The sequence below is a fragment of the Apis mellifera genome, linkage group LG8 (genome assembly GCF_003254395.2).
Source record: "Apis mellifera strain DH4 linkage group LG8, Amel_HAv3.1, whole genome shotgun sequence".
Lineage (NCBI taxonomy): Eukaryota > Metazoa > Arthropoda > Insecta > Hymenoptera > Apidae > Apis > Apis mellifera.
The window spans coordinates 5,345,360-5,367,872 of NC_037645.1; the positions used below are offsets into that span (position 1 = coordinate 5,345,360).

Sequence of the window (22,513 nt, forward strand, 5' to 3'; positions counted from 1 at the left end):
CCTCGATATTAAATATGTAATATCCTATTTATCAAAATCTGGTGGGTATCGAATCAATATTAGGAGACGACTCGTGTAATCACTCTTAAACGGATACTCGACGCGTAAAAATCCCAAATTATTTCGTTCGCCAATTTTTTAACCACTGACACAATACGTGCAGTCCTCGAAAGATCCCATATAATAAAAATTATCATCAAAAATTGTCACCTATCAAAGATATTTATTTAAAAGAGGAATTTTCGCCATTTCACATACCTAGCAATCAACTAGCTATTGCAATAACTCTCTTCGAAATGAAAATAAAATCTAGAAGAAAGTATTTTCATAGAAATTAAGAAAGAAAATGAACGGATACGCTTTACGACAGACTCTTCCGTTGAACCATCCTCAACGACTTCTGATCCATTAATTAACCATTAACGATTTTCGAGGAACAGCGATCCAACAAACTTTTCATCCTTGGAAAAATGAACGGGAAAACACCACTCGTCGGCAGACGAGGAATGTTCACGTTATAAAGGAAATCACTCGAAAAGCTTAATTCTTTTTCCGCCCGAGCGGTCGTAAAAGCGGATGTTTGCGTGCTAACAACAATTGCTTTTTCGATTACACAACTTTATATCCCATCCTTCCTCTGATCCTCGATTCTCGCCGATTAGTTTGGCTCCAGGAGACCGGTAATCGGTCGACATGAAAGGATCGAGAAATGAAAATCGCGAGCAGCTTTTCCGCGAATCTGATTTCTAAGTTGTAAGGAGGAGGAGGGGAGATTTCTGTTCAAAGACGGATGGAAAGGAGGAGGTGAAGACAGGCCGGGCAGAAACAGATTCGAGTATCTTTTCAACTCTTCTTTCGTCGGAAAGATCGCGATAGAAATCGTTTCCTCGTTGCGTTTGACGTGCATTTTTCAAACGAACGAACGAGTTTCTTCTCATTCATATATGCATTTCTTGCAACGAATGCTAGAAATCATGGATTATTCTTTTTTTCTTTTCTTTTTTTCTTATCACGTTTCCACTCCACATTGATTGGAATTTGATTGAACTTCAGTTTCACGTTCTGAGGGACACGTTTCTGGAACGAAAGGGTCAAGGAAATTAAAAAATCTCGCAGCGAGAAAGATTCGTCGCTAAAGCAACAAAATGGAATGTTATCTCAGAAATTTCAGATTCACTATATTCGAACGTATATCTGGAGATATTGAAGATTGAATTTGTTTTTTTTTGTTTTCCATCTCGTTTATGAAAAAGTAATAATCGGAATAAAAGAACACGTAACTCATTATATCTCGAGTAAACAAGATGGAATAAAGCGTGTGCCCTCCGAGATATTTTTTATCAAATACGCGTATTTATAACGTAAGAAAACATCAAGAATAATAATTCTTTAACCTCTCGGATTTCATTATTGAATATATTCTACAATAACGTGAATTTTTTATACTTATTTTATATACGGTCCATTATAAATTCCATTTCACTCCATCTTTGTCTCACTTTACCCTAAACTTAAATTGCTTGACGAATAATTCTCGAAACGATATTTTTGAACGCCAATCTTCTGAATTTTCGTTAATATTTTTATAATTGCATTCTACGCAATATACTTCCATATTGAAATCGATATAGGATTTTTACGTTCACGTGATTTGATTGAACAAACAATTTTCCATCTTTCTTTTCCACGGTCGCCTGGCAATCACAGTTGTTGATCGATCGACGATTTTCTTTCGAAAATCTTTAGTGAAAGTCGTCCACAGCCTTTAAAAGATCGAAATTGGGTTAGCCTCGTGGCGATTTTGCCTTATTTCTTGGAACGGTTTCGAGTTTAAACGGATTTTCATGGGAACCACGCCCCAACTTTTCCCCACAGCTGGAAAACAAACTTTGCTCCCCAGTTTTTCGCGAATCTCCTCCTCCTCCTCCCCCCTCGAGCGCGAGGAATATCAAACATTCCGCGATGTTGAAATTTGTCCGTGATAAATTTCCCCCCCGCGTGGCGAACTTGGTCCTGAAGGAAATATTCAATGTTGAAAGAATTATCGCTCGACATCGAATCGAGATTACACGATATTCTAGATTATTACGAGTACTATGATTTCAGAAAATTTGAAGCGTCTCGATTAGATTTCGCTACGATGAACATAGTGGCATCGTATATTTTCATCGTTGGATTTATGTTGTTGACGTTTCCACCGATTTTTTTCATCCCAAATTGAAGCGCAAATATTTTTCCTAAAAATATTTCTCTTTGTCCCGCAATGTGAAACCCGTTTGTGATCCTCTTTCTATACAGGGTGTCCCAGAGATGTGGGAACGTTTGAACTTTTGTTAAGTAGTTTTCAAAGCAACAGTTTCCTTTGCAAAAATTTTTGGTTTCGTTATTAGAAAAGGCTGGCCTAAAATCACACAAAGGAGCACGAACAAATTCAAACGATATAGAGAAGAAACATTTTTTTTATCGAATTATATCACGATGAATAATAAATTATAATTAAATATTCAACGCACGTATTTTTCTTCTTAAGATGCTTTAAGGGATTCGTCATCGTTTCTCGGATTTATTTGCGCACGTAGACAAATGTTATCTTCGTGTTTTTCATTAAACAAAGCTGAAACGAAAGAAAAAAATGTTGTTTGAGATGTACACTTTTTAGATAAAGTCCGTCTTCAATCAGACTCGATTAAATAAATTTATATTACTTACACGTGCAATTCATACTTTTTATTTAACACTTTTTCGTTTTACACAGACGTTCCATTTTGCCCAGCTCACTTTGGAGACAACGATATTTCAATAATTTTTCCTACAAAAATCTTATTTCCCTTCGTCCCTTAACGTCTTTTTTAACGTTTAAATCTCATTTTCCCGCAGACAAAAGGCTCGCTTCAAGACCCCAAGTAACGAGGACAAATCCTTCTTTTGCTCTTCGTTTTTTCGTTAACACAATTCAAAGTTTACCACTTTATCCCAGTTCCACGTACTTTCCCCTTCCCTTTCCCCTTCGAAACGCAAGTGTTTCGGATATAGGGGAGTTAGGAAACTGCAGTATTGAAATTGAAACTTACGCGTATTCCCAATGGCGGTTCGAAACGACTAACTGCAACTATTTGCCACCCTTATTATCAGGACACGAACTGCGCAGTCCACATCGCAGTCGGACAACCGAAGATATTTCCGCGATAACGAGACGGACGGCGCTGTTGATATCCTAACCATGCGTATCCTGTGCTACGGATTGGATAATAGGAAACGATAGTGGTTAATTAGAATCCTAATCTGCTTAATATCTTTGTGAAAATTGATATGACAACCGAAATTGCAATGATTTAAATGACATTAGGCGTCGCGTTAGGATAACGATTGATCGATCTTCCTCTAATCTTCTTCGACCGTCTCGTTTATTATTGACTCAAAGATATGATAATTGATCGATTGTTTTCTATTCACTTCTTCCACGATTATTATCGATTATTATCAAAATGAAAAACTAATAAAAAAGAAAAACAGCATTAGTCACAATAACAAGAGTAAGATTTTAAGATAAGAGTAGAGAGGAGATTAAGAAATGCGATAAATAGTTTGAAATATCGCGTGAAAAATTTAAATTGTTATAATTAATTAAATTAAATATTAATTAAATTGAAAAAACTTGAAAAATTTATAACTCTTCGTTACATCAGGGTTCAATGAAATTCTTTATTGACATTGATCCATAGAAAATTAATTTTGCTCTTAAATTGTTATAGTTGAAATATTAATTAAATTGAGAAAACTTGAAAAATTTATAACTCTTCGTTACATCAGGGTTCAATGAAATTCTTTATTGACATTGATCCATAGAAAATTAATTTTGCTCTTAAATTGTTATAGTTGAAATATTAATTAAATTGAGAAAACTTGAAAAATTTATAACTCTTCGTTACATCAGGGTTCAATGAAATTCTTTATTGACATTGATCCATAGAAAATTAATTTTGCTCTTCGATCCTCGAGTTGTACTCGAAACGAAGTCGAATCATTCTATTTCAGAATCAACTCGAGGCTTCAAATTAAATTAGAATCGAAAAAATTATGATCTGATCCATATTCTTTTGCCTATCAGCCATTTTATATATAATTTCATTCAATTTGCGAGTGAACACGATGCGAATTCTCCATCTTTCCTTCTCCAAAACTTGAACAACAATCTTTTGACGTAAAACGATACGACAATAACCAAGAATCGATACCATTGATCCAAAGTCTGATTGCCTTTACCCCAGATCGCTTTGTTCCCTCTAAATAGCATTAACGTCGCCTTGATGTTCGCCAATCTGACGGATGCACGGTGAATTCCGTTTGACGCGAGATACGCAACCGTTGGAATGCGACCAACGGTTTGGAATCCGGCCATTTTACGGTACAATAGTAATCGCGAGCTTGTATGATCTCAGACACGGCAATCTCGATTCGGATTATCGGCTCATTGGGATGATAACCCGGCCTTTGAACAGAATTCCCAAAAAATTCCCCCGAATTTCCTCAGAAATAGAATAATAAAATTCGCTCACGCCTCGATTCTCGATCGAATTCCTCTTCAGAATGTTCTTCGAGAGGGATAAATAACAAAGTATCGCGCACTTGAATCGTTTATCTTCATTAAAACTGTGTGTGTGTTAGAGATAATGAATGAAAACGTTCTCGAGATCTATTAGATATCTTTTATTTAACTTATTCTCAGAGATAAATAGATGTTTTCTTCCATGATTTCCTTTGGAATAAGAAATAATAGGGAAAAATATTGTACACAAATTTTTAATCCGCGATAAAATTCGGTCAAATATTTTCCCGTCAAATAAGAAACGGGGCAAAGGGAAAAAAAACATCATGTTTTTCCTTCCAATTGACGATATTTACCAAACCTAACCTCTCCTCTCCCTTCCTCTTCCTCCCCCCTTTTATCCAAAGCTTGGAGAAATATCCAAGGACTGAGCGGTGAAGGGACGTGAAACGATAGGGTAAACGTCGAGGACGAAGTGCGTGGGAAAACGAGGAGGGGAGAAGGGAGGGGAGAGGGTGGTTTCCGGGTACATTCACCCGCGACGACGAGTTTCATTCAACCGGGAGAGGGAAAAACTTTTTCCACGGGATGAAGAAGGGAAAAAAGAAGGGGAGGGAGGGAGAGAGGAAAGGAGAGAAGGGAAGTTGCGTCGAAGCGAGGGGTAGCGGTTGTAGGAGAGCGATATAAGTGCGTGAACAGGTCGTGTTATACGCTTGGATTCAAGTGGCGCGCCCGGCCGCTACGTTTTAATTATGGCTGGCTTACTTTTCTAACCTTCGTTAGAAAACCGCGCGTCACGCTATTAGCCGCGAGAATTATATTTTTACTCATTATTTTAATTACGCGAGGCTTGAAAACGAAAACGCGATCCAGAAGATTGAACATCAATTATGGAGGTTAATAGGATGCAGATTCGGTTAGATCTTTGTACGGACTCGAGTATTTATATCTAAAGCTATCATATATACGTAGAAATTTTCATTATAATGAATAGTTTATAAAAAAAAGAAAAATTATCTTCCAAATAAAAACTCAAACATGTAGGATTTTATTTAATTGAACACGATTATCCGAAATTTCTATTTAAGATCTCGGTTTCGATTTAAGTAGTTCCAAGTATCGAATTCCTTCTTTTATTTGATCAATAGGGACAAGTTTTTACTTACAAATGATTAAAACAGCGCAGTTTTAAAAAGTTTAATTAATCATTACGTAAAGATTGTGATTTTTAGGTATATATATAGATTTAAAAGTTTGTAAGACTAATTATAGAAGTCGATTTATAGCACAAAGTTGGTATATAAAGATGTCGCTTAAGGCTTATTTATCGACACATCTGAAAGCCAACCTCCCCCAGAGTTTAACTTCCGTCGTATTTGGAGAGAGGTTGAGAAAGTTCCGTGACTTGTTAAATTTAACTCATAATACTTCGAACCGCAGGAAACCTGTACCGTGTGTGAATTCGACCTATGCCTCACATATGTTATATTAGTTTTGACTTTGAATCGAATACGTGTCTCGCCGTCACGAATCAAAAAAAAAAAAAAATAAATGATTTAAATATTTAAATATTCTCGAGAAAAATTTAGTCGAGTCGAATACAAATATCTTTAAATAAGATAATCCCTCTTTTTTTTCTTCGTTTCTTCGTTTTTCAATCGTTTAAAATTACAGAATTCATCGCACATCACAAGATATTACACTTTTCATGTATTATATCCCCGCAATGAGAAGATGTTTTCTTAATTTCCAGTCTCTCGTCATATTTTATGCACGTTGTCTTCCATCGAGAATTTTCGCGTTACATAGATGCATTGATCGACGCTTAATTGACCGAAATGGATTTAAATTCATTACGCGAAATATATATATATATTTCTTCATATCGCGCCACCATTTTCCACGTTTCATTAATATCAATATAAAACAGGTAGCGCGAATCCGCGAACTTCAAATTTCAATTTAAACCTTTATTTTCTTTCTTTGATCGCTTCATAACCCCCGAAATTGAACCGCTTTTGAATATGAAAGTGAATGGAGATTCTCCTGCGATTCGGTCAGCCGACCTCGTGTTAAAAATTTTTTCGATATTAAACAACCATCTCCCCTCCCTCCCCTTCCAACAACCATCCGATCGAACCGCCGCATCTCATCCCAAAACGACCAATAAATTCTCCCACTCTCCCTGTTTACTCGGGATCGATCGATCGATCGATCGAAAATTCGCCCTTCTCGTGCGCGAAAATCGATCCATCACGATCCTCGACGACACTCGAACTTCCGCCAACGCGAAACTCGACTTTCGCATTTCGAAACAAAACGTTTTCATATCTTCGTGGTGTGTCTCTCGCTCTTGTTTAACGGGCCACTATTTTCAGTGAACCAAAAGCTTTATTATCGTTCCCTCGAGCATTTCTCATCGATAGATAATTAATAAATAATATCTTCGTGTTCCTCAACCCTCGTTTCTTCAACCCTTACATGAAGAAGGGAATGTCGAGAGTCAAGCTTCATCCTTTTGTTTCTTCATTTTCGATCCAAAGAGATGAATTTCGATCGATTTCTGATACTTGGGAGGATCGACAAATTCCTTAGAGCGGAAAAAATACGAATTTGAATTTCTTATCCCGTGGTTTTGAGGAGAAGATGGAGGAGAAGGACGCCTTTCAGCTTCAATTTCAAAGGGTGAGAAGGGAATATAAAATATTCGCCAAGTTTTCTCCTTATTCCGGGGCGCGAATTATTATTCCTCGGCCAATTCTCACGGCTGTCGGCTATTTCGGTGTTAAAAGGGAACGTTGCTTGTATTTGTATCCCTCTTCTGAAAACAGCTCTATCTGTTGATAAATAACGTTAATTGGGACGGCCATTTTCCTCGTCCATTGTTCCCCGAGTAGATTGTGCGTGCTAGCGATAGCCAGATGACTGTTTCTTGTGTTTATTGTCAAGATTTTTCAAACAGGAGAGTTGTTTCAGATAAGAGAGTCCGAGAAGAGGAAAGAAAAAAAAAGAAAAAGAAAGGCATTATCAATTCAGAGTATGAAAGAAACGAGTGTAGAATTATCTTGAATTGCGTTAAGATATTTTTAAAATCTTCAACTGTTTTTGAATTTAATTTTTTATAGATAAGTGTTATTTTTCGCTGGATTCTTTTTTCTTTTCTTTTCTTTTCTCGTTTCTTTCGATTGCAGGGAACGAAAGAGAAGAATATATTCTCACTTTGCAGGAGAGAAAAAAGTTTTACTTCCAAGAATAATTGAAGGAATAATTAAAAGATCATAATTTCACGAATCGAGATAAAAAAAAAAAGAGGAGAGGAAACGTATTTTCTCGAGTTGTTGGGGAATAACGATTTCGATTTTTTTCATAAACTTTCGGTTAATTTGTAAGTTTGTTGCCTTAGATTTTCATTCCGCAGGGGAGGGATTTTATCACGGCCTTATTTAATTTTATATCCAGCAGCTGTACGTAGAAAACTGGCCGCGGCAATTTCCATTCGAGAGGCGGAGCGCGGCCTTTTAAACCCAGTTTTTTTTTTTTTTTTACTTCTTTTTCTTTCTTTTTTTACCCTCGAAAATATGAATTGCAAAACTTACATATACACGGGGCCGAGTTCAACGGGCGTACAAGGTTCGGGGAAGGAAATTGGACTCTCCGGGATTGCTTCGAGTCTTCGGAGTGAAGAGAGATCCGAACTCGATTCGCAAGCTACATCGAGAATCATTTAACCCCCTTCGTTAATCGAAGCTTATTTCCTTTCCTCTTAATTAAAACTTAATACCAAGTGGATTATTATTAAAAAACGAACAAGAAGAAACAACAAGGCAAGAAAGATCGAATAATAATTAAAAACCTTCCCCTCCCTTTTTTTAATCTCACCTTCCCCACTTGGACAAGAAAATTTTCTCATTTCCCTCTCTCTCTCTCTGTTTTCCCAAATTTCTTTATACAAAAGAGATATCAAGCGTCGAGGAGAGAAAAATTTGAGAGAAGGAAGGATGGCGCGCAAAGGTTGGTTGGCAATCTTCGCGGTTGGCGAGGCCACGTTATTCCACGGAATTACAGTGGACGCGCGTCATTCCGACCGTGGCCACTTTCGCGACACAATGTCACGTCTAAGCCGGGAGACGCCCTTTGTGCGGCTGAATTCTTTCCCCGGCTAACGAAAATCCTTCAACCGGGGGAGGGATCCCGTGTTCGCCATCTCATTTCCCTCGCGCGAGATTCTCCTGGGTTCGCGACCCGGTGTAATGAGCTGCCAGACATTGCTCCATAGTCACTTAGAAACAACCCGACGAAATACCTGAGAACAACCACCGAGCCCTGATGGTTAGAGAAAGAAGGCTCGATTCTCTCCCTCTCTCTCTTTGCTTTCAATGATTCGCGACGAATGTTGTGTGTGAAACTTTGGACGGTGTTGGAAAGAGTATCTTGTTTTAAAACCATTTCTTCACAACAACCACCGAGCCCTGATGGTTAGGGAAAGAAGGGTCGATTCTTTCTCTCTCTCTCTCTCTCTCTCTCTTTGCTTTCAATGATTCGCGACGAATGTTGTGCGTGAAACTTTGGACGGTGTTGGAAAGAGTATCTTGTTTTAAAACCATTTCTTCAACGTATTCGTCGTATTTATCCCTCGTGTCGTGTCTTATTGTTATAAGAGAGAGGGAAGATTTAAGCGATTTAATCGTAAACTTGATATTTTATTTATATAAAATAATTCGTTAATCATTTTATGCAAGATATGTGTTGCGAAAAATGTATTGTATTCGTAATTGGAAATTCTTGTCGAGTCGCTCGATCAATGATTGAAATTGAAATGTGTTTCGGGTAATTAAAGAATAGCAGTATTTTTTTTTTTTTTAAATATCGCAATTTCAATTGTTCTTACAAGTGGAAATATGCGAAAGAGAGGGGGACGAATGCGAAATGAAGTTTTTCCAATTGCGGGGTCCATCGGGTGACATATTACATACCCGTTGCGCGTGTGATGCAATTATTCGAAGAACGTGCTCTCATTTAATTTCATGGTATTCCAACTATGTTGATTTACCGGATGGACTGTTGCGTATTGAAAATTTAATTAGGATCACATTGCTCGGTCCCGTGTTGTGCTTTCGATAATAATGCATGCGTGGGTTAATTAATTTGCAGTCGTGGATGCACGACTGTTTAGCATCACGTGTGTAACGAGTCGCCGCTTTTCCCGTTCCGTCCATTCTCTTTTGTTCCCGCCAATTTATCGAATCACCGTGGCCTCTGCGTTTTACGTTACACGTGTTACACGAATCTCGAAAAACTAGACGCGAGGGTATGATCGAAAACGTTGAAAGTTTTTTCTGGACCACTTCCTTACATATAATATTTATGAAACGGATGAATATTTTTTTTATCGTATTGAAACAAATTTATATCGATTTTCGTTAGAGGAATTAAATTATTGTGCATTTTTAAAGAATTTCTATACCTTAATTTCTTTAACTTAACACGGAGATACTTAATTTTTTTATCCGCGTAAATATCACGATTCTAATTATACTTTTCCTTCTTCATACGCGAAAATCACCGTTGAAGTGTCTATAAAAATTCTGTGTCTATAGAATTTTATTTATACAAAATACGATATTATTAATTATATCTTTCTTTAAAAATATCGGAAAATTATTAATATAAAATCTATATTGCAGCGAGATTAAAGTTATATTTTAATTTAAATCGGAATCAACAATTTTTAAAAAAAAAGTTATACCAAAACAAGACTCCGTTTCCCCGCCGAAATTACTCAATTGATCATTCTACAATTCTACACCGCGCGCACACAGCCTTGCTTCTTCGCGACGATATCGCAACAAGAAATTTCCGTTACACTCTGTTATCGATTACCAATTCCCCTTTGCGATTTACGAGATAATAATGGAGTATCGATGACACTGTTCGAAAAACTGCTGCCCGACATCGGATGAAAGTCTGCGCGCTGCGAGAGAGGATGCGGAAAGGGGTGGATTATCCGCGGGAAGAGTCGTGAGACAAAGTCCTGTCGAGATAGAGAGAAAGCTACGACCGCGAACGAGGGCTAATAACCTAGGAAGTTAATTACGGCCGTAAACTGCGAGGGGAGGGAGTTGTTTGACTATCCCTTCGTTGCAGCAAGGGTGGCTGACATAACGTGGCCTCGTTACAGTAACGGCGCAACGCAAATCCCTACGTTCTCCCTACCCTTTCGTTGCCCTTTCGAAGCGATCGCGCATGAAAAGCACCCATTTCCTTCTCGCGAATCCATTGGAAATTAAGTTAAAATCTCAACGTCTCGATCATCTCGAGCATAAAAAACTTTGTTTTAGTATGAACGATCGATTGAATCTATTCCTTTTTTTTCCATTAATAAATCTATTCCTATTTTTTCTTCTCCTTCCACTTAGAAATTGCTAAAGCTCTCTTTTGCACATGTTGTTTTAATTGAACGCTTCAAATTTGTTGTCGTACAGTTGTTTTCTTTCTCTTTTCACGGAATTAATTATTGGAGGAGGGGGTCAGAGTAACTCAATAATCGTAACAACTATCTGACACGCGTAAACTTTTCTTTGGAATATTTTTCATGACTTGCCTTTCCTTCTTTCTTTCGTGGAATTAATTATATCAAAGGGATCGATTTTTTTCTTTGAATATAATCTAAAAGAGTTTAGTTTATCTACGATTATTATTATTATTATTATTTCCGTTTCTTTTTCCACGGAACTAATTGCCGGAGGGAAGGAGGAGGAGAATCGTTGCAAAGTTTCGCACGTTTCAGCGGTAAGAAAAAAAAAAGGAAAGAAATGAAAAAGGAGTCCGATTTAAAGCACAGGTTTAGAAGAAAAGGAGAAGCACGGAGGGGGGCCGTGTTGGAACGTGGCGGTGGAAAGACTGATAACTACCTGGGAAGAACGAATGTTTACAGTATGAATAATTCATTGTTTCGGTGAAATTGTACCCGGAATGGACAATGAACGGATACAGTTCGCAATAAGCCGGGAGGAAAATTACGCGAGGAAATAATGCTCCTGCGAAACTTTGTCCCCTTGTTGTCTCGTTTTATAAGCGGGCGGCGACGCGTTTAAACCCCCCCCCCCCTCCACAACGATCTAAGTAAATTTCGATCTTATATAAATCGAGGAGATATCGTGTTTTTCGCAACACGTGCGCATACACGTTGATATTTTTAATTAGTACTTTAAAAGAAGAACATTGAGGAGGGGGAAGGGAACGTTGGAACGCACCCTCAGACTCGTAATCTCACGGATTAATTAACCCTAAGCTCGAAACGTTTTTTTAATTAAATCAAGAAAATTTACTCGAGATACGAATATAATATTTCTCCTCTCTTTTCCTTCTTTCTTTCTCGGGGAGAATCTAGGGGGGAAAAAAATCTAGGGATCTCTAATTTATAGAACGAAAGAGAGAGAGAGAGGGAAAGAGAAATGATTTTCGCGACAAAAGTCGGATATTGAGCCGTGGTTCCGGAATCGACGTGGACCATGTTCTATTTCAACAGTGTATCGTTGCTCGTGTTCCACCAAAACAATGCGTGTCAGAGAACATTTTTTTGCGAGCGATCCGAAAAACGTTTTCCTTTGTCCAGTGCGCGCGAGCCGGATTGATCGGGAGTAAAAAAAGAAAAAGAGAAAAAAAGAAAAAAAAAAAGCAACAAAAAAAAAGGTGGCTTTGATTCGTTTTCCTCTCCCCCTCCCCCTAAACTGGATACCGATATCATTCAAATGTGACGAATATTGGCAGTCTATGGGCGTTCGGTTGATTATCTTTATGCGCGGTTTGTTTTACAAACACGGACACCCGAGAAACCGATTGAAAATTTCAATGTTATCGAATCGGTTGGAATTTTGATAAATCGTTTTCGAATCCATTTTACGCGGATCAAAAGAAGAAAGGGGGGAGAAGAGGAGGGGATTCGTACCGGTCACCGGAAAAAATCGATAAAATTTTTCTTTTCAACACACACACATACACACATACACACACCTTGTTTCGAATCATTTTCATCGAGACTTTTTCATTTCCCGTATGAAAAAAAAAAAAAAAGAAAAAAAAGATAAAATAAAATAAAATATCGACGGTGTTTGTTTTATATTCTTTTTTTTGTTTTTTTTGTTTTTTTTTTTCGTTCCCCTTCCCCTGTTTCAATTAAGAAGAACCTTTATTGGTAATGTTTGTTATAAAACGCTTTTTTATTTCGAACGAAACGAAATGCATGGAAATAGCTTTGAAATAGAGCGCTGTTTTCAATCCATTGCCCGCTTCATTTTGGCTACACGTTGTTTCATTTTTCCTTTGTTACCCGTTTTATTGTCAACGAATATCTCTATTTGAAATTAAAACAACCGCTGCTTGTTTGGTAATGGATCCCACTTCTCTCCTTTAACGAAAACGCCATTCCAATTATCTGTTTCCATACTGATGATTGTGTCCGCTCGATAAATTAATTTCTCGATTTTTCTTTTTTTTTTTTTTCCGATGAATTTTACGACAAAATGTCGACAATGATTCCTTATCTCTTTTAGAATTTTTATAGACTTTTCATAAACGCCATAAACAAGCGAGATAAGTTAGATAGCTGTTGATCATTTTTCACGCGTGAACGTTTATTTCAAAGGAAATAAAAACTCTCTTATCGAGAAATGAAGTATATTACAATGTTCCACAATGGAGAGTCTACTGCTAACTTTTACTCGATTTTTTTTCTCGATCCAAGTGTCGATACAATCTATCGATATATAATCTAATCATTTTTCCGAAATGCAAAACACTGATACGTAATAAAAATATATAAAATATCGGTATAAAAATTATTCTAAAAAAACCAAATCCAAAGAGTAATAATAAGGAATTAAATTTCACAAATAAAAAATTATTTATACTCATTTTTCTAAATCAATCACGATCTAATCATTTTATCGTTTTGAACAGCGAGGAAATTAAATTTTAAATAATCCTAGCAAAAATAATTTTCAATATATTCGAACAATTCTTAATAAAATCTCTCGTTCCTTTCAATCCGTATATTATAAATTATCAAATATTTTCCTGTTTTTTAAACAAAAGAAAGGCATCGGAAAAACTCTCGATGCCGCATGATGCAAATAATGAACAAGCTCGGCATGGAAAATTTCTTTCCCAGAGGAGAGGAAAAACGATCCGATACGTGCGCGATAACACGGCCCAAGTGGCCGGCCATAATCTTATCATCGCGCGCAACCGATACTCGTCGCTTCAATAAAACAAAATCACGCGTTCCTTCTTTTTTCGATTCACAATAATAATAATAATAATAATCGGAAAAATAATTCGACGTAAACAGATTAATCGACGCGGTTTCGGAATAAATACGCGACGCGCGGCCAGTTCCTCCGTCAATAGCTCGGCAAAATGTTTCGAGCGACGATAGTTACGGTCGCTTGCCTCTTGCTCGCCGCGTCTCCGATCGATTGCGTGGACGCCAATTGGTACAAAAATGCTCTCGTGTACCAAATCTATCCGAGGAGTTTCCAAGACAGCGACGGGGACGGTATAGGCGATTTGAACGGGATCACGGCCCGGATGGATCACATAGCCGACATAGGGGCGGACGCTCTCTGGTTGTCGCCCATCTACAAGAGTCCCCAGGTCGATTTCGGCTACGACATCTCCAACTTCACGGACGTGGACCCGGTTTACGGCACTCTGGCAGATTTCGACAGGCTCGTGAGAAGGGCGAAATCTCTCGGTTTGAAGGTGATACTCGACTTCGTGCCCAATCACAGTTCCCACGAGCATCCGTGGTTCAAGAAGAGCGTCCAAAGGATCAAACCGTACGACGAGTACTACGTGTGGCGGGACGCGAGGATCGTGAACGGGACCAGGCAACCGCCCAACAATTGGCTCAGCGTCTTCTGGGGTTCGGCGTGGCAATGGAACGAGGAACGAAAGCAGTACTATCTTCACCAGTTCGCGACCGGCCAACCGGATCTGAATTACAGGAGCGCCGCGTTGGATCAGGAGATGAAGAACGTGTTGACGTTCTGGATGAACAGGGGGGTGGACGGTTTCCGGATCGACGCCATCAACCACATGTTCGAGGACGCGAGGCTGTTGGACGAGCCGAGCGCCAACAGGACCGACCTGTCCAAGGACGATTACGAAAGCTTGGTCCACTTGTACACGAGGGATCAAAGCGAGACGTACGACGTGTTGAGAAGTTGGAGAAACCTCATGGACGAGCACTCGAATCGCACCAACTCCGACCCCAGGATGATCCTCACCGAGGCTTACACAGAGTTCAATTTGACGATCAAGTATTACAAGTCCGGATCCACGGTCCCGTTCAACTTTATGTTCATCGCGGATCTCAACAACCAGTCGACCGCCTCGGACTTCAAACAGCTGATCGACAGATGGGTGGCGAACGTGCCGAATGGGAGCGTTACCAATTGGGTCTCGGGCAATCACGACAATCACCGCGTCGCCTCGAGATTCGGCAGGCAAAGGGGCGACGAGATCGTGATGCTGACGTTGACTTTGCCCGGCATAGGGGTTGTTTACAATGGGGACGAGATCGGGATGGAGGACAGGTGGTTCACGTACCAGGAGACCGTAGACCCGGCCGGTTGCAACGCCGGCCCAGCCAGATATTACTTGAAATCCAGGGATCCAGAGAGGACTCCGTATCAATGGGACAACAGCACGAGCGCCGGATTCTCCCAAACGAACAAAACTTGGCTACCCGTCAACGAAAATTACAAGTCTTTGAATCTTGCCGCTCAAAAGAGGGAATATTATTCCCATTACGTGGCGTTCAAGTCCTTGTCGTATCTGAAGAAGCAGCCGGTGATCGCGAACGGGAGCTTGGAGGTGGACGTGATCGATGGAAGGGTTCTGAGCGTGAAACGGGAATTGGGTAACGACACGGTGATAGTTATGATGAATTTCTCCAAAAATCCCGTCACTGTCAACCTCACCAAGCTGCATCCACCTGCCGATCTCGTCGTTTACGCTTGCAACGTTGTCGGCTCCGGTCTCAGCCACGGCAACTGGATCTATCCGGCCTCGATGACTATCCCCGGATCTAACTCAGCCGTATTCACCAATTACAAATTGTATTGGCGATATTGGCAAGGTGTAGACTGGTTGTAAATCGATGGAAGATGATTGTTTACTTTTATTTTTTTTTTTGCCTTTTTTATCGATCGAACATGTTTGATAAATAAAATATAAATATATAATATATTTTAATAAATTTAATATTATCAATAATCGATTCGTCGAGTTCTGGTTTTTTTTTCTCTCGTATTTTTCGGTATGCAATTATGGGACAAAATTCGTTCGATTCTTCCTTATTAGATGAATCGAATCGATCGGAAATACGCGTAAAACGAAGCTTTTATAACGAAGCTTCGATGCTACGAATAACAATAACTTCCATATTCATATCGAGGAAAAATTAATTCGGTATTTACAATACGGGGGGGATTTAATAATCATCCGTCTATAATTCCTTAACGAGGCCACGATTCGTTTAAAGTGGTAAATAATTATTTATCTATTAAAATTCTCCAACAGCGGCTATTTGTTTGGATCTATTCCCCTTATTGTCGGAGAATTCGATTATATTATCCTCGGACGAAACGTTAAATTGATTCAATTTTCGTTAATTCGTCCCTTGTTAGACATTCGGATAAATAAACGAACCAATGATTATCTCATTCGTTATCTCGGTCGATCATTAAATCCCCATTTTCATCGCGTTTTAAATGGTGTGGGTTATCCGGCAATGTGAAAAAGTCATTATAGAATAAATTTATATATATATATTGGATCCCGTTCGTTACAGCGATCGGTTAAAATAATTAATTAGAAACGGGATTGCGATTCAATTCGGCATCATAAATTATAGACGAGTAAAATCGGGCATAGAGATAATTTCTGTGTTACCTTTTATTCCCCCGATTTCTCCCCCCACCTCCCCCCATTCACCGTTATAGAAGAAAAATGGTCGGTGGGCTGCCAGTCAACGGCCATGTTAATTAACCGGCCATTTGCGTATTTAATATGGTCGAATTATTTAGCACACCGAAAATCCTTCCGCCAATTTTCGAATATTCATGGAATAATTACATTACGCCGTTCTTAAATTCGAGAATATTCGAGGGAGAGGGGTGCAAATTTTATCTTTCTTCTTCCCGATAATCCAAGAATCACCAATTGATTAATTAAAATTACTAATTAATATTTGGAACTATATTTAGACGATATTTAGAGGCAGTTCGGGGAATTTGAAATCCAGACGAAATTCAGTGATTCAGATATTGACAGAAGGATTATTATTTTTTCATTAAGGAATTTCTACTTTCATCATTCATGCTCGGATAAATCCTTTTGAGTTTCAATAGTGATCATCCAAGTTTTTCTAAATCTTTTCTTTCCAGAAATTTCTCCAATTTATTAATCCCCTTCTAATGCAATACTAAAAATTGAATGACGAAGAACGTTGCACAGGAAGACAGATTCACACAGTTCACAAATTCGATTTTCAATAAAATTTTTTTCTCGAAACGTGGATATGATTCATCCAAAAAGACGATCCATTCAAACGAAACACCATGTACAAAAACCATAATATTCGTCGTTGCCTTGAATTAGGGAAGGACTAAAAATTAGGTCCATTAAGATGAGATGATACAAAGTTCTCGATTATTCCCAGAAATTCTTCAACTTCCTTTATCCTTTCTTCAAGGAAACTGAGATCCTCCAAGATTTCAATCCGTGAAATACACACTTTCGGATCGTTAATGGCGTTCGAGGATCGAATAAGGTGTCGCCGTTCGAAATTTCTCGCGATGAAGAGAGAAAGTGGAGAATATTGTTTGTCATTCTCTGAGAGAAGAGAAACGCGAGAGTTAGCAATATATATATATACATATACGCATACGAGTGGAAATTCTCAAGTTTTCATGCAGACAGCCTCCAGTGTGTCGCGGCGCTGCACCAATCACGTTGAGTGCACATTCTTCAACCTATCCTCCTGTCTCTTGTCCCCGTTATTTCTCTTCCTCTTTCAGACGTCGCCGAGACACTTGGGAAAGATGTGCCCCCTCCCTCCCCGCGCACACCATCGACTTCGTTTGTGTACACACGGTTACGTATTCGCAACGCGGCCTCGTATCCCTGTCGAGGATCGACACACAGACGTCTCTCTCTTTCTCTCTCTCTTTTTCGCTCTTTCTTTTGTTCTGTCACGCGCGATGCGCGTACACACGTAGCTTTTTCAACGATAGGATCAATCGTGGCGGAGCAGCAATCGGTGATTCGTTTCTCCCAGGAACGGTTGCCGCGATGAACGATCGCGCGTGTCTCCCATCGATTCCACCTCGAATGCCATTCCGTATTTTTGTCTCCATCCGTTCTTCCCAAGCGGCAAAGTGAATGCGATCGAGCCGATAAACGATAATAATCAGAGTTTCGTTCTTTGTTTAAAGAATATCGTTGGTTTGTGTATTTCGAAACTAGATTTCAACTTAGTTACTGAAAAAAATAATTTTTATCGAATATGTTTTCAAGTATTCGAGGATTAAAATCTGTTTATGTCAAAGAAAGAATTTTTCTTAAAGAAAAGTTAGATGAAAAGTCGTCGATTCGATAAATAAACGGTTCTTATATCTAGGAAGAGATATTTTACTCGAAATTATATAATTCCGTCTGAAAATTTTCAGCACATTCCGCGTAAAGTAGTGAAATAATAACAAGTTATCACAAAGAAGAATGAACAGTTAAGATTTCGTTCGAACGAAATTATGCGTTAATAACGGCCAATTTAATCGTTTCGCCCAACTCGTCGCATAATTAAAACCTTTGACGAAGGAAGAAAGACAGAATTTTACCGGAGGCGGAAGAGAACTACGTTAAAATACTTGCAGTCAAAATTTCATATCGGAGCGGGTTGCATCGTCCCCGCTCACGGCAATCTCCGCCAAATATTTTGACGTTGAGCATCGCGTCTGAAAGCCACGTCTTATTTCCCGCTCTACAGCCTCTTAATTAATTCGCGGCCTTCTCACGACGCTTTCCGGTAGCCGTCTTTCTCTCCTCGCCCGTTTCCTTCCTCTCGTTCCATCCACCCATCAATTTTCCACCCAACAATTTCAAACAGATCCTCTCTCTCTCTCTCAATTTTCATTTTTCTCTCGCGAGAAGAAGAGGGTGGGGAGATCTCTAGTTTCTCAAGAAGAACGATTAGAACAATAATAGATTCGATTGATTAAAGCGTCGATCGAATCGAGGCTCGATCCAAGCGGCGATTATCGCAAAATCGAGATGAAAGAAATAATCTCACTCACCCCCTTTCCTTCGTGGTGGGCGCGAATATCTATATCTCTCACGGCAGCTTCCTTCACCCACGAAATCCCGCACTGTGTGTATCTGTAACGCACATACCGATCGATTATCTTTCCACTATCGCGCTCCATCATCGCGGCGCATTGTACGTACGGCTTCTAATTCGAATCCGTCAACACGAAATTGAGGGGGGGAGGGCGTGGAAGGGGATGATCGAGATGATCGCAGCACGTGCCCCGACGCGTTTCCAAGGACTCACGACTACCCCTTCGCTTTTGCGATTCGGTGATAAGCCATCGTTTCTATCGGCAAATAGTAAACACTGATCCCTCTCGCGCCCCTCCCTCGATTGTTCTCCCCTTTCCTCCCCTGTTTGCAAGCGTGTGAAACGTTGTCCCTCTCCCCCCGCGAGGGTGAGTCCGATCGGGAGTGTATCGGTTCTCTACCCCCAACGATCGGTCGTGCCAGGTCGTGCTATATTGACCGGCTGGATTTTATACCTCCTCCCTTTTCCCCCCTCTCGATCCAATTACCCTGAATAATTTATCGGCGAATCACAAACGTTAATGACATCGGGCCGAATTAAGCGGCGAGCTTTTCGAAAAGTGCGGGCGCGGTGATCGCCGCGGGAGAATACGCCCGCTGTCGCCAATTAGTATTCATGCCGCGGATAAAGTTTCCCGGTTCTTTTTTCTCTTCTTTTTTTTTTTCCCACCCGGTTGGAGCCGTTATCGGCTCGATTATCAGCCATTTTCGAGCCAAGCTCTACGATATAACCTTCGAGGCCCCCGTGTTCTCGCGTTTTTCTGATTGCTTTTCGATCGCCGATTTCTTTGTCTCTCTCTCTTTCTAGATTTCTAGATTTCTTTCCCTTTCTTCGTTCGTTCAGCCTCGTAGAGATTATTCGTTTTTTCTTTTTTTTTTAATTCTTTCCACTTCTGGTACAATCCGTTTCTTTCAATGTTCCACATTCCATACGTTCGAGTTATCTCGACTCCTCCCACGCTTTATACCGAGGATCTCGTGACACGAGATCGAGCCCGTCATCTTGGAGACGCAAGAAGCTCGAAGAGAGGAGGAGGAGGAGGGGGAACGATCGTTCAACGTCGTTGACAGGGTGGATGCAGAAAAACTGAGCCGAGGATGAGGATCCCTCTCGCGCCGTTAAACTGGTAAAACTGGTTTCACTAGGAATTCGGAAGTCTGAGTGGCTTCTTCGTCTTCGAAATTCCGCCCGATGCGGCTGAAGTATTAGCCGCTATTTATCAGTTAACTTTAACCCGTTTCTTAACCCGAGAATATCGCTTAGTCAGGGATGGATAGGTGATGCTGGGGTGCCAGCCAGGGAAGCTAAGAATCGAGGTTGGAAGGGAAACTTTGCCTTCCGCCGAGGAGATATATCTTTTGGACTTCTTTCGTTTGACACCGCGACCGATGGGGAGGGGGTCGTTCGTTCGTTCGTTCGTTCGTTCAGGAAGTTTTAATGATTTTCCCAAGAGCAAATTGCTCGTGTATGCGAAAGACGGAGAAATTGATGAATTATCTCAGAGCGAACGATTTTTCGATTTTTTTCTAATTCATAATTGGATTACGAGATATCTCTCTTGATACTCTGAGCGTAAATGATTTAATATTTTTAATATATATATATATTTTACAATAGATATATCTCAATGGAGATATTTCTCTTGATACTGTGAGCGTAAGTGATTTAATTTTTAATATATGTATATATTTTACAATGAATCGCAACGGAATTTAGAATTTACGCGAGATCTTTTCTTTTTTTTTCTAAGAGATCAAAGAGATCGAAATGATTTGTTGATTAGATACACGTTGTTTATACACGTTGGTTTTTATCGGATTGTTTTTCAATTAGTTTTATTATAAATTTCTTTCTTTTTTTTTTTCGAAAATTCAGCGGCGAGATATTTTACAGATTTTTCTTTTTCTGCCCGCATGAAAAATATCCCCTCCCCTCCGAAAATGCGCCCGTTCGAAATCGAAATCTCGGTGGATGGATACGCGACAACTAATAAAACGTGTCGGTGATTTTTTATTATTTCGGGTACGAGGCTCAAACGTTTTTTTTTCCATCAATAACTTTCAATTTTTCTCCTATCGTCTGCTTTACCTTTTTTTTTTTTTTTTTTTTTTTTTTTTTCCCCCTCTGGATAACTTTTAGATTCACGTGCTTTGATTCGGCGCGTTCGACGGGTAAGCGAGTAAACACGTATCATTTAATTCGTCCGCTCTTTCACGAGTCAATTTGCCGAGCAAAAAAATATCTATGTATATATATATATATATATGTATTGGCATTTTAAATCAGACATTGCTTAAGCGATGAATCTTTTTTTCCTTTTTTTTTTTCGTGGAAATTTATATTTTCGTAAAATATTATATGTTATATTATTGCAAATATTACCTTTAAAATATAAAAAAAAATATTGTCTTCAAAAATGTCAATTCATATATATATAAATTGATATAAATTTTTATTAAAACATATATATTTGAACAAGAAATTTCTTTAAACACCGTTTCATCAAAGGAAACTTGTAAAAATTCTGTATTCGTTCTACTAGAAATATTCGTTTCAAAAATTTATTTTCCCCAAACCTTGATGTATATTTATTAGATTCGTATGCTAATTAATCAGTTAATTAAAAGCAACTCTCTCTCTCTCTCTTGACTGAACGTCGAGCAAGGAAACGCGAAAATGGCGACAAAGGGGGCGAAAGGGGATCATTTGACACCATTATGTACCATTTTTTAATTCCTCTCCCCGACTGTTTGCACTGTCCCATTCAACGGATATTTCTGCAATATTAAAAATTAAAATATTATTAGCCGTCGGCCTTACCACTCGCGTCCCAAAGTAACTTTGGCTACCATCGCCCGCGTATAGTCGCTGCGACGCTTTTATGGGTAATAGCGTGTCATTTAATTATCATAAACGCGACCAGGCCAACGAGTTTCCAGCCAAAGGAACTTTTGTTTGAAACGCCGTGTAATGAAGTTACGCCCGAAACGTTTCTCTCTCTCTCTCTCTCTCTCTCTCTTTCTCTTTCTCTTTGAACATCGCCAATTGTCTCGAACGAGCAACTTCCGACGAATTCGCTCAACGATTTCGCCTTTCATTATTCCATTCCTTTAATCACGGATCGATGGGCGTCACACAGTTGATCATGAAACGCGCGGTTTTGTTCCGCTTTAATTTGCATTTAAATGTTTTTCGAGCGGTGCAACGGATGAAAATTTCCCCTCCACGCGAAATAAAGATGTACTCGAGATAGGATTCGCAATTATGAGAAATTTTGATTGGATCTCGTTCGTGCCGTGCCCCTTTATTACGTTCACTATACGTTTAACGAAGGTGGTGGCGGCACCGAAACATTCCCAAAGAAAAAGATGGAAAATTAGACTGTCCCGAGTTTAAAGTGTTATAAATTGGATGGATTGTATTTAGATATTGTGCCAAAATATTAGAAATCATCCTTAGACTTGTTTGAATAATCTCTATTGTGCGAAACAATATTAAAATTAAATGCTTTTTGAGCAGCGACTGAAGTACAAGAAAGAAAAATTCATCTCCAAGCCTATCCC

At 39.2% G+C, this 22,513-nt stretch overlaps 2 protein-coding genes across 7 annotated transcripts in view; one reads left to right on the forward strand and one right to left on the reverse strand.

Moving 5' to 3' along the window:
- LOC725803 (protein artichoke) overlaps positions 1-22,513 on the reverse strand; it is a 199,594-nt gene that overhangs the window by 33,582 nt on the left and 143,499 nt on the right. For 3 of the 6 annotated variants that reach the window (XM_006561473.3, XM_001121610.5, XM_006561471.3), the window contains exon 2: positions 18,907-18,988. The exons of the other annotated variants lie outside the window; for them this stretch is intronic. The gene's annotated coding sequence lies outside the window, so the exon portion shown is untranslated. The remainder of the gene's footprint in view (positions 1-18,906; positions 18,989-22,513) is intronic. 6 annotated transcript variants of the gene reach the window in all.
- On the forward strand, positions 13,964-15,706 carry Hbg2 (alpha-glucosidase). The gene is given in 1 exon segment (NM_001040259.1): positions 13,964-15,706. A coding segment is annotated over 1 exon segment (1,743 nt).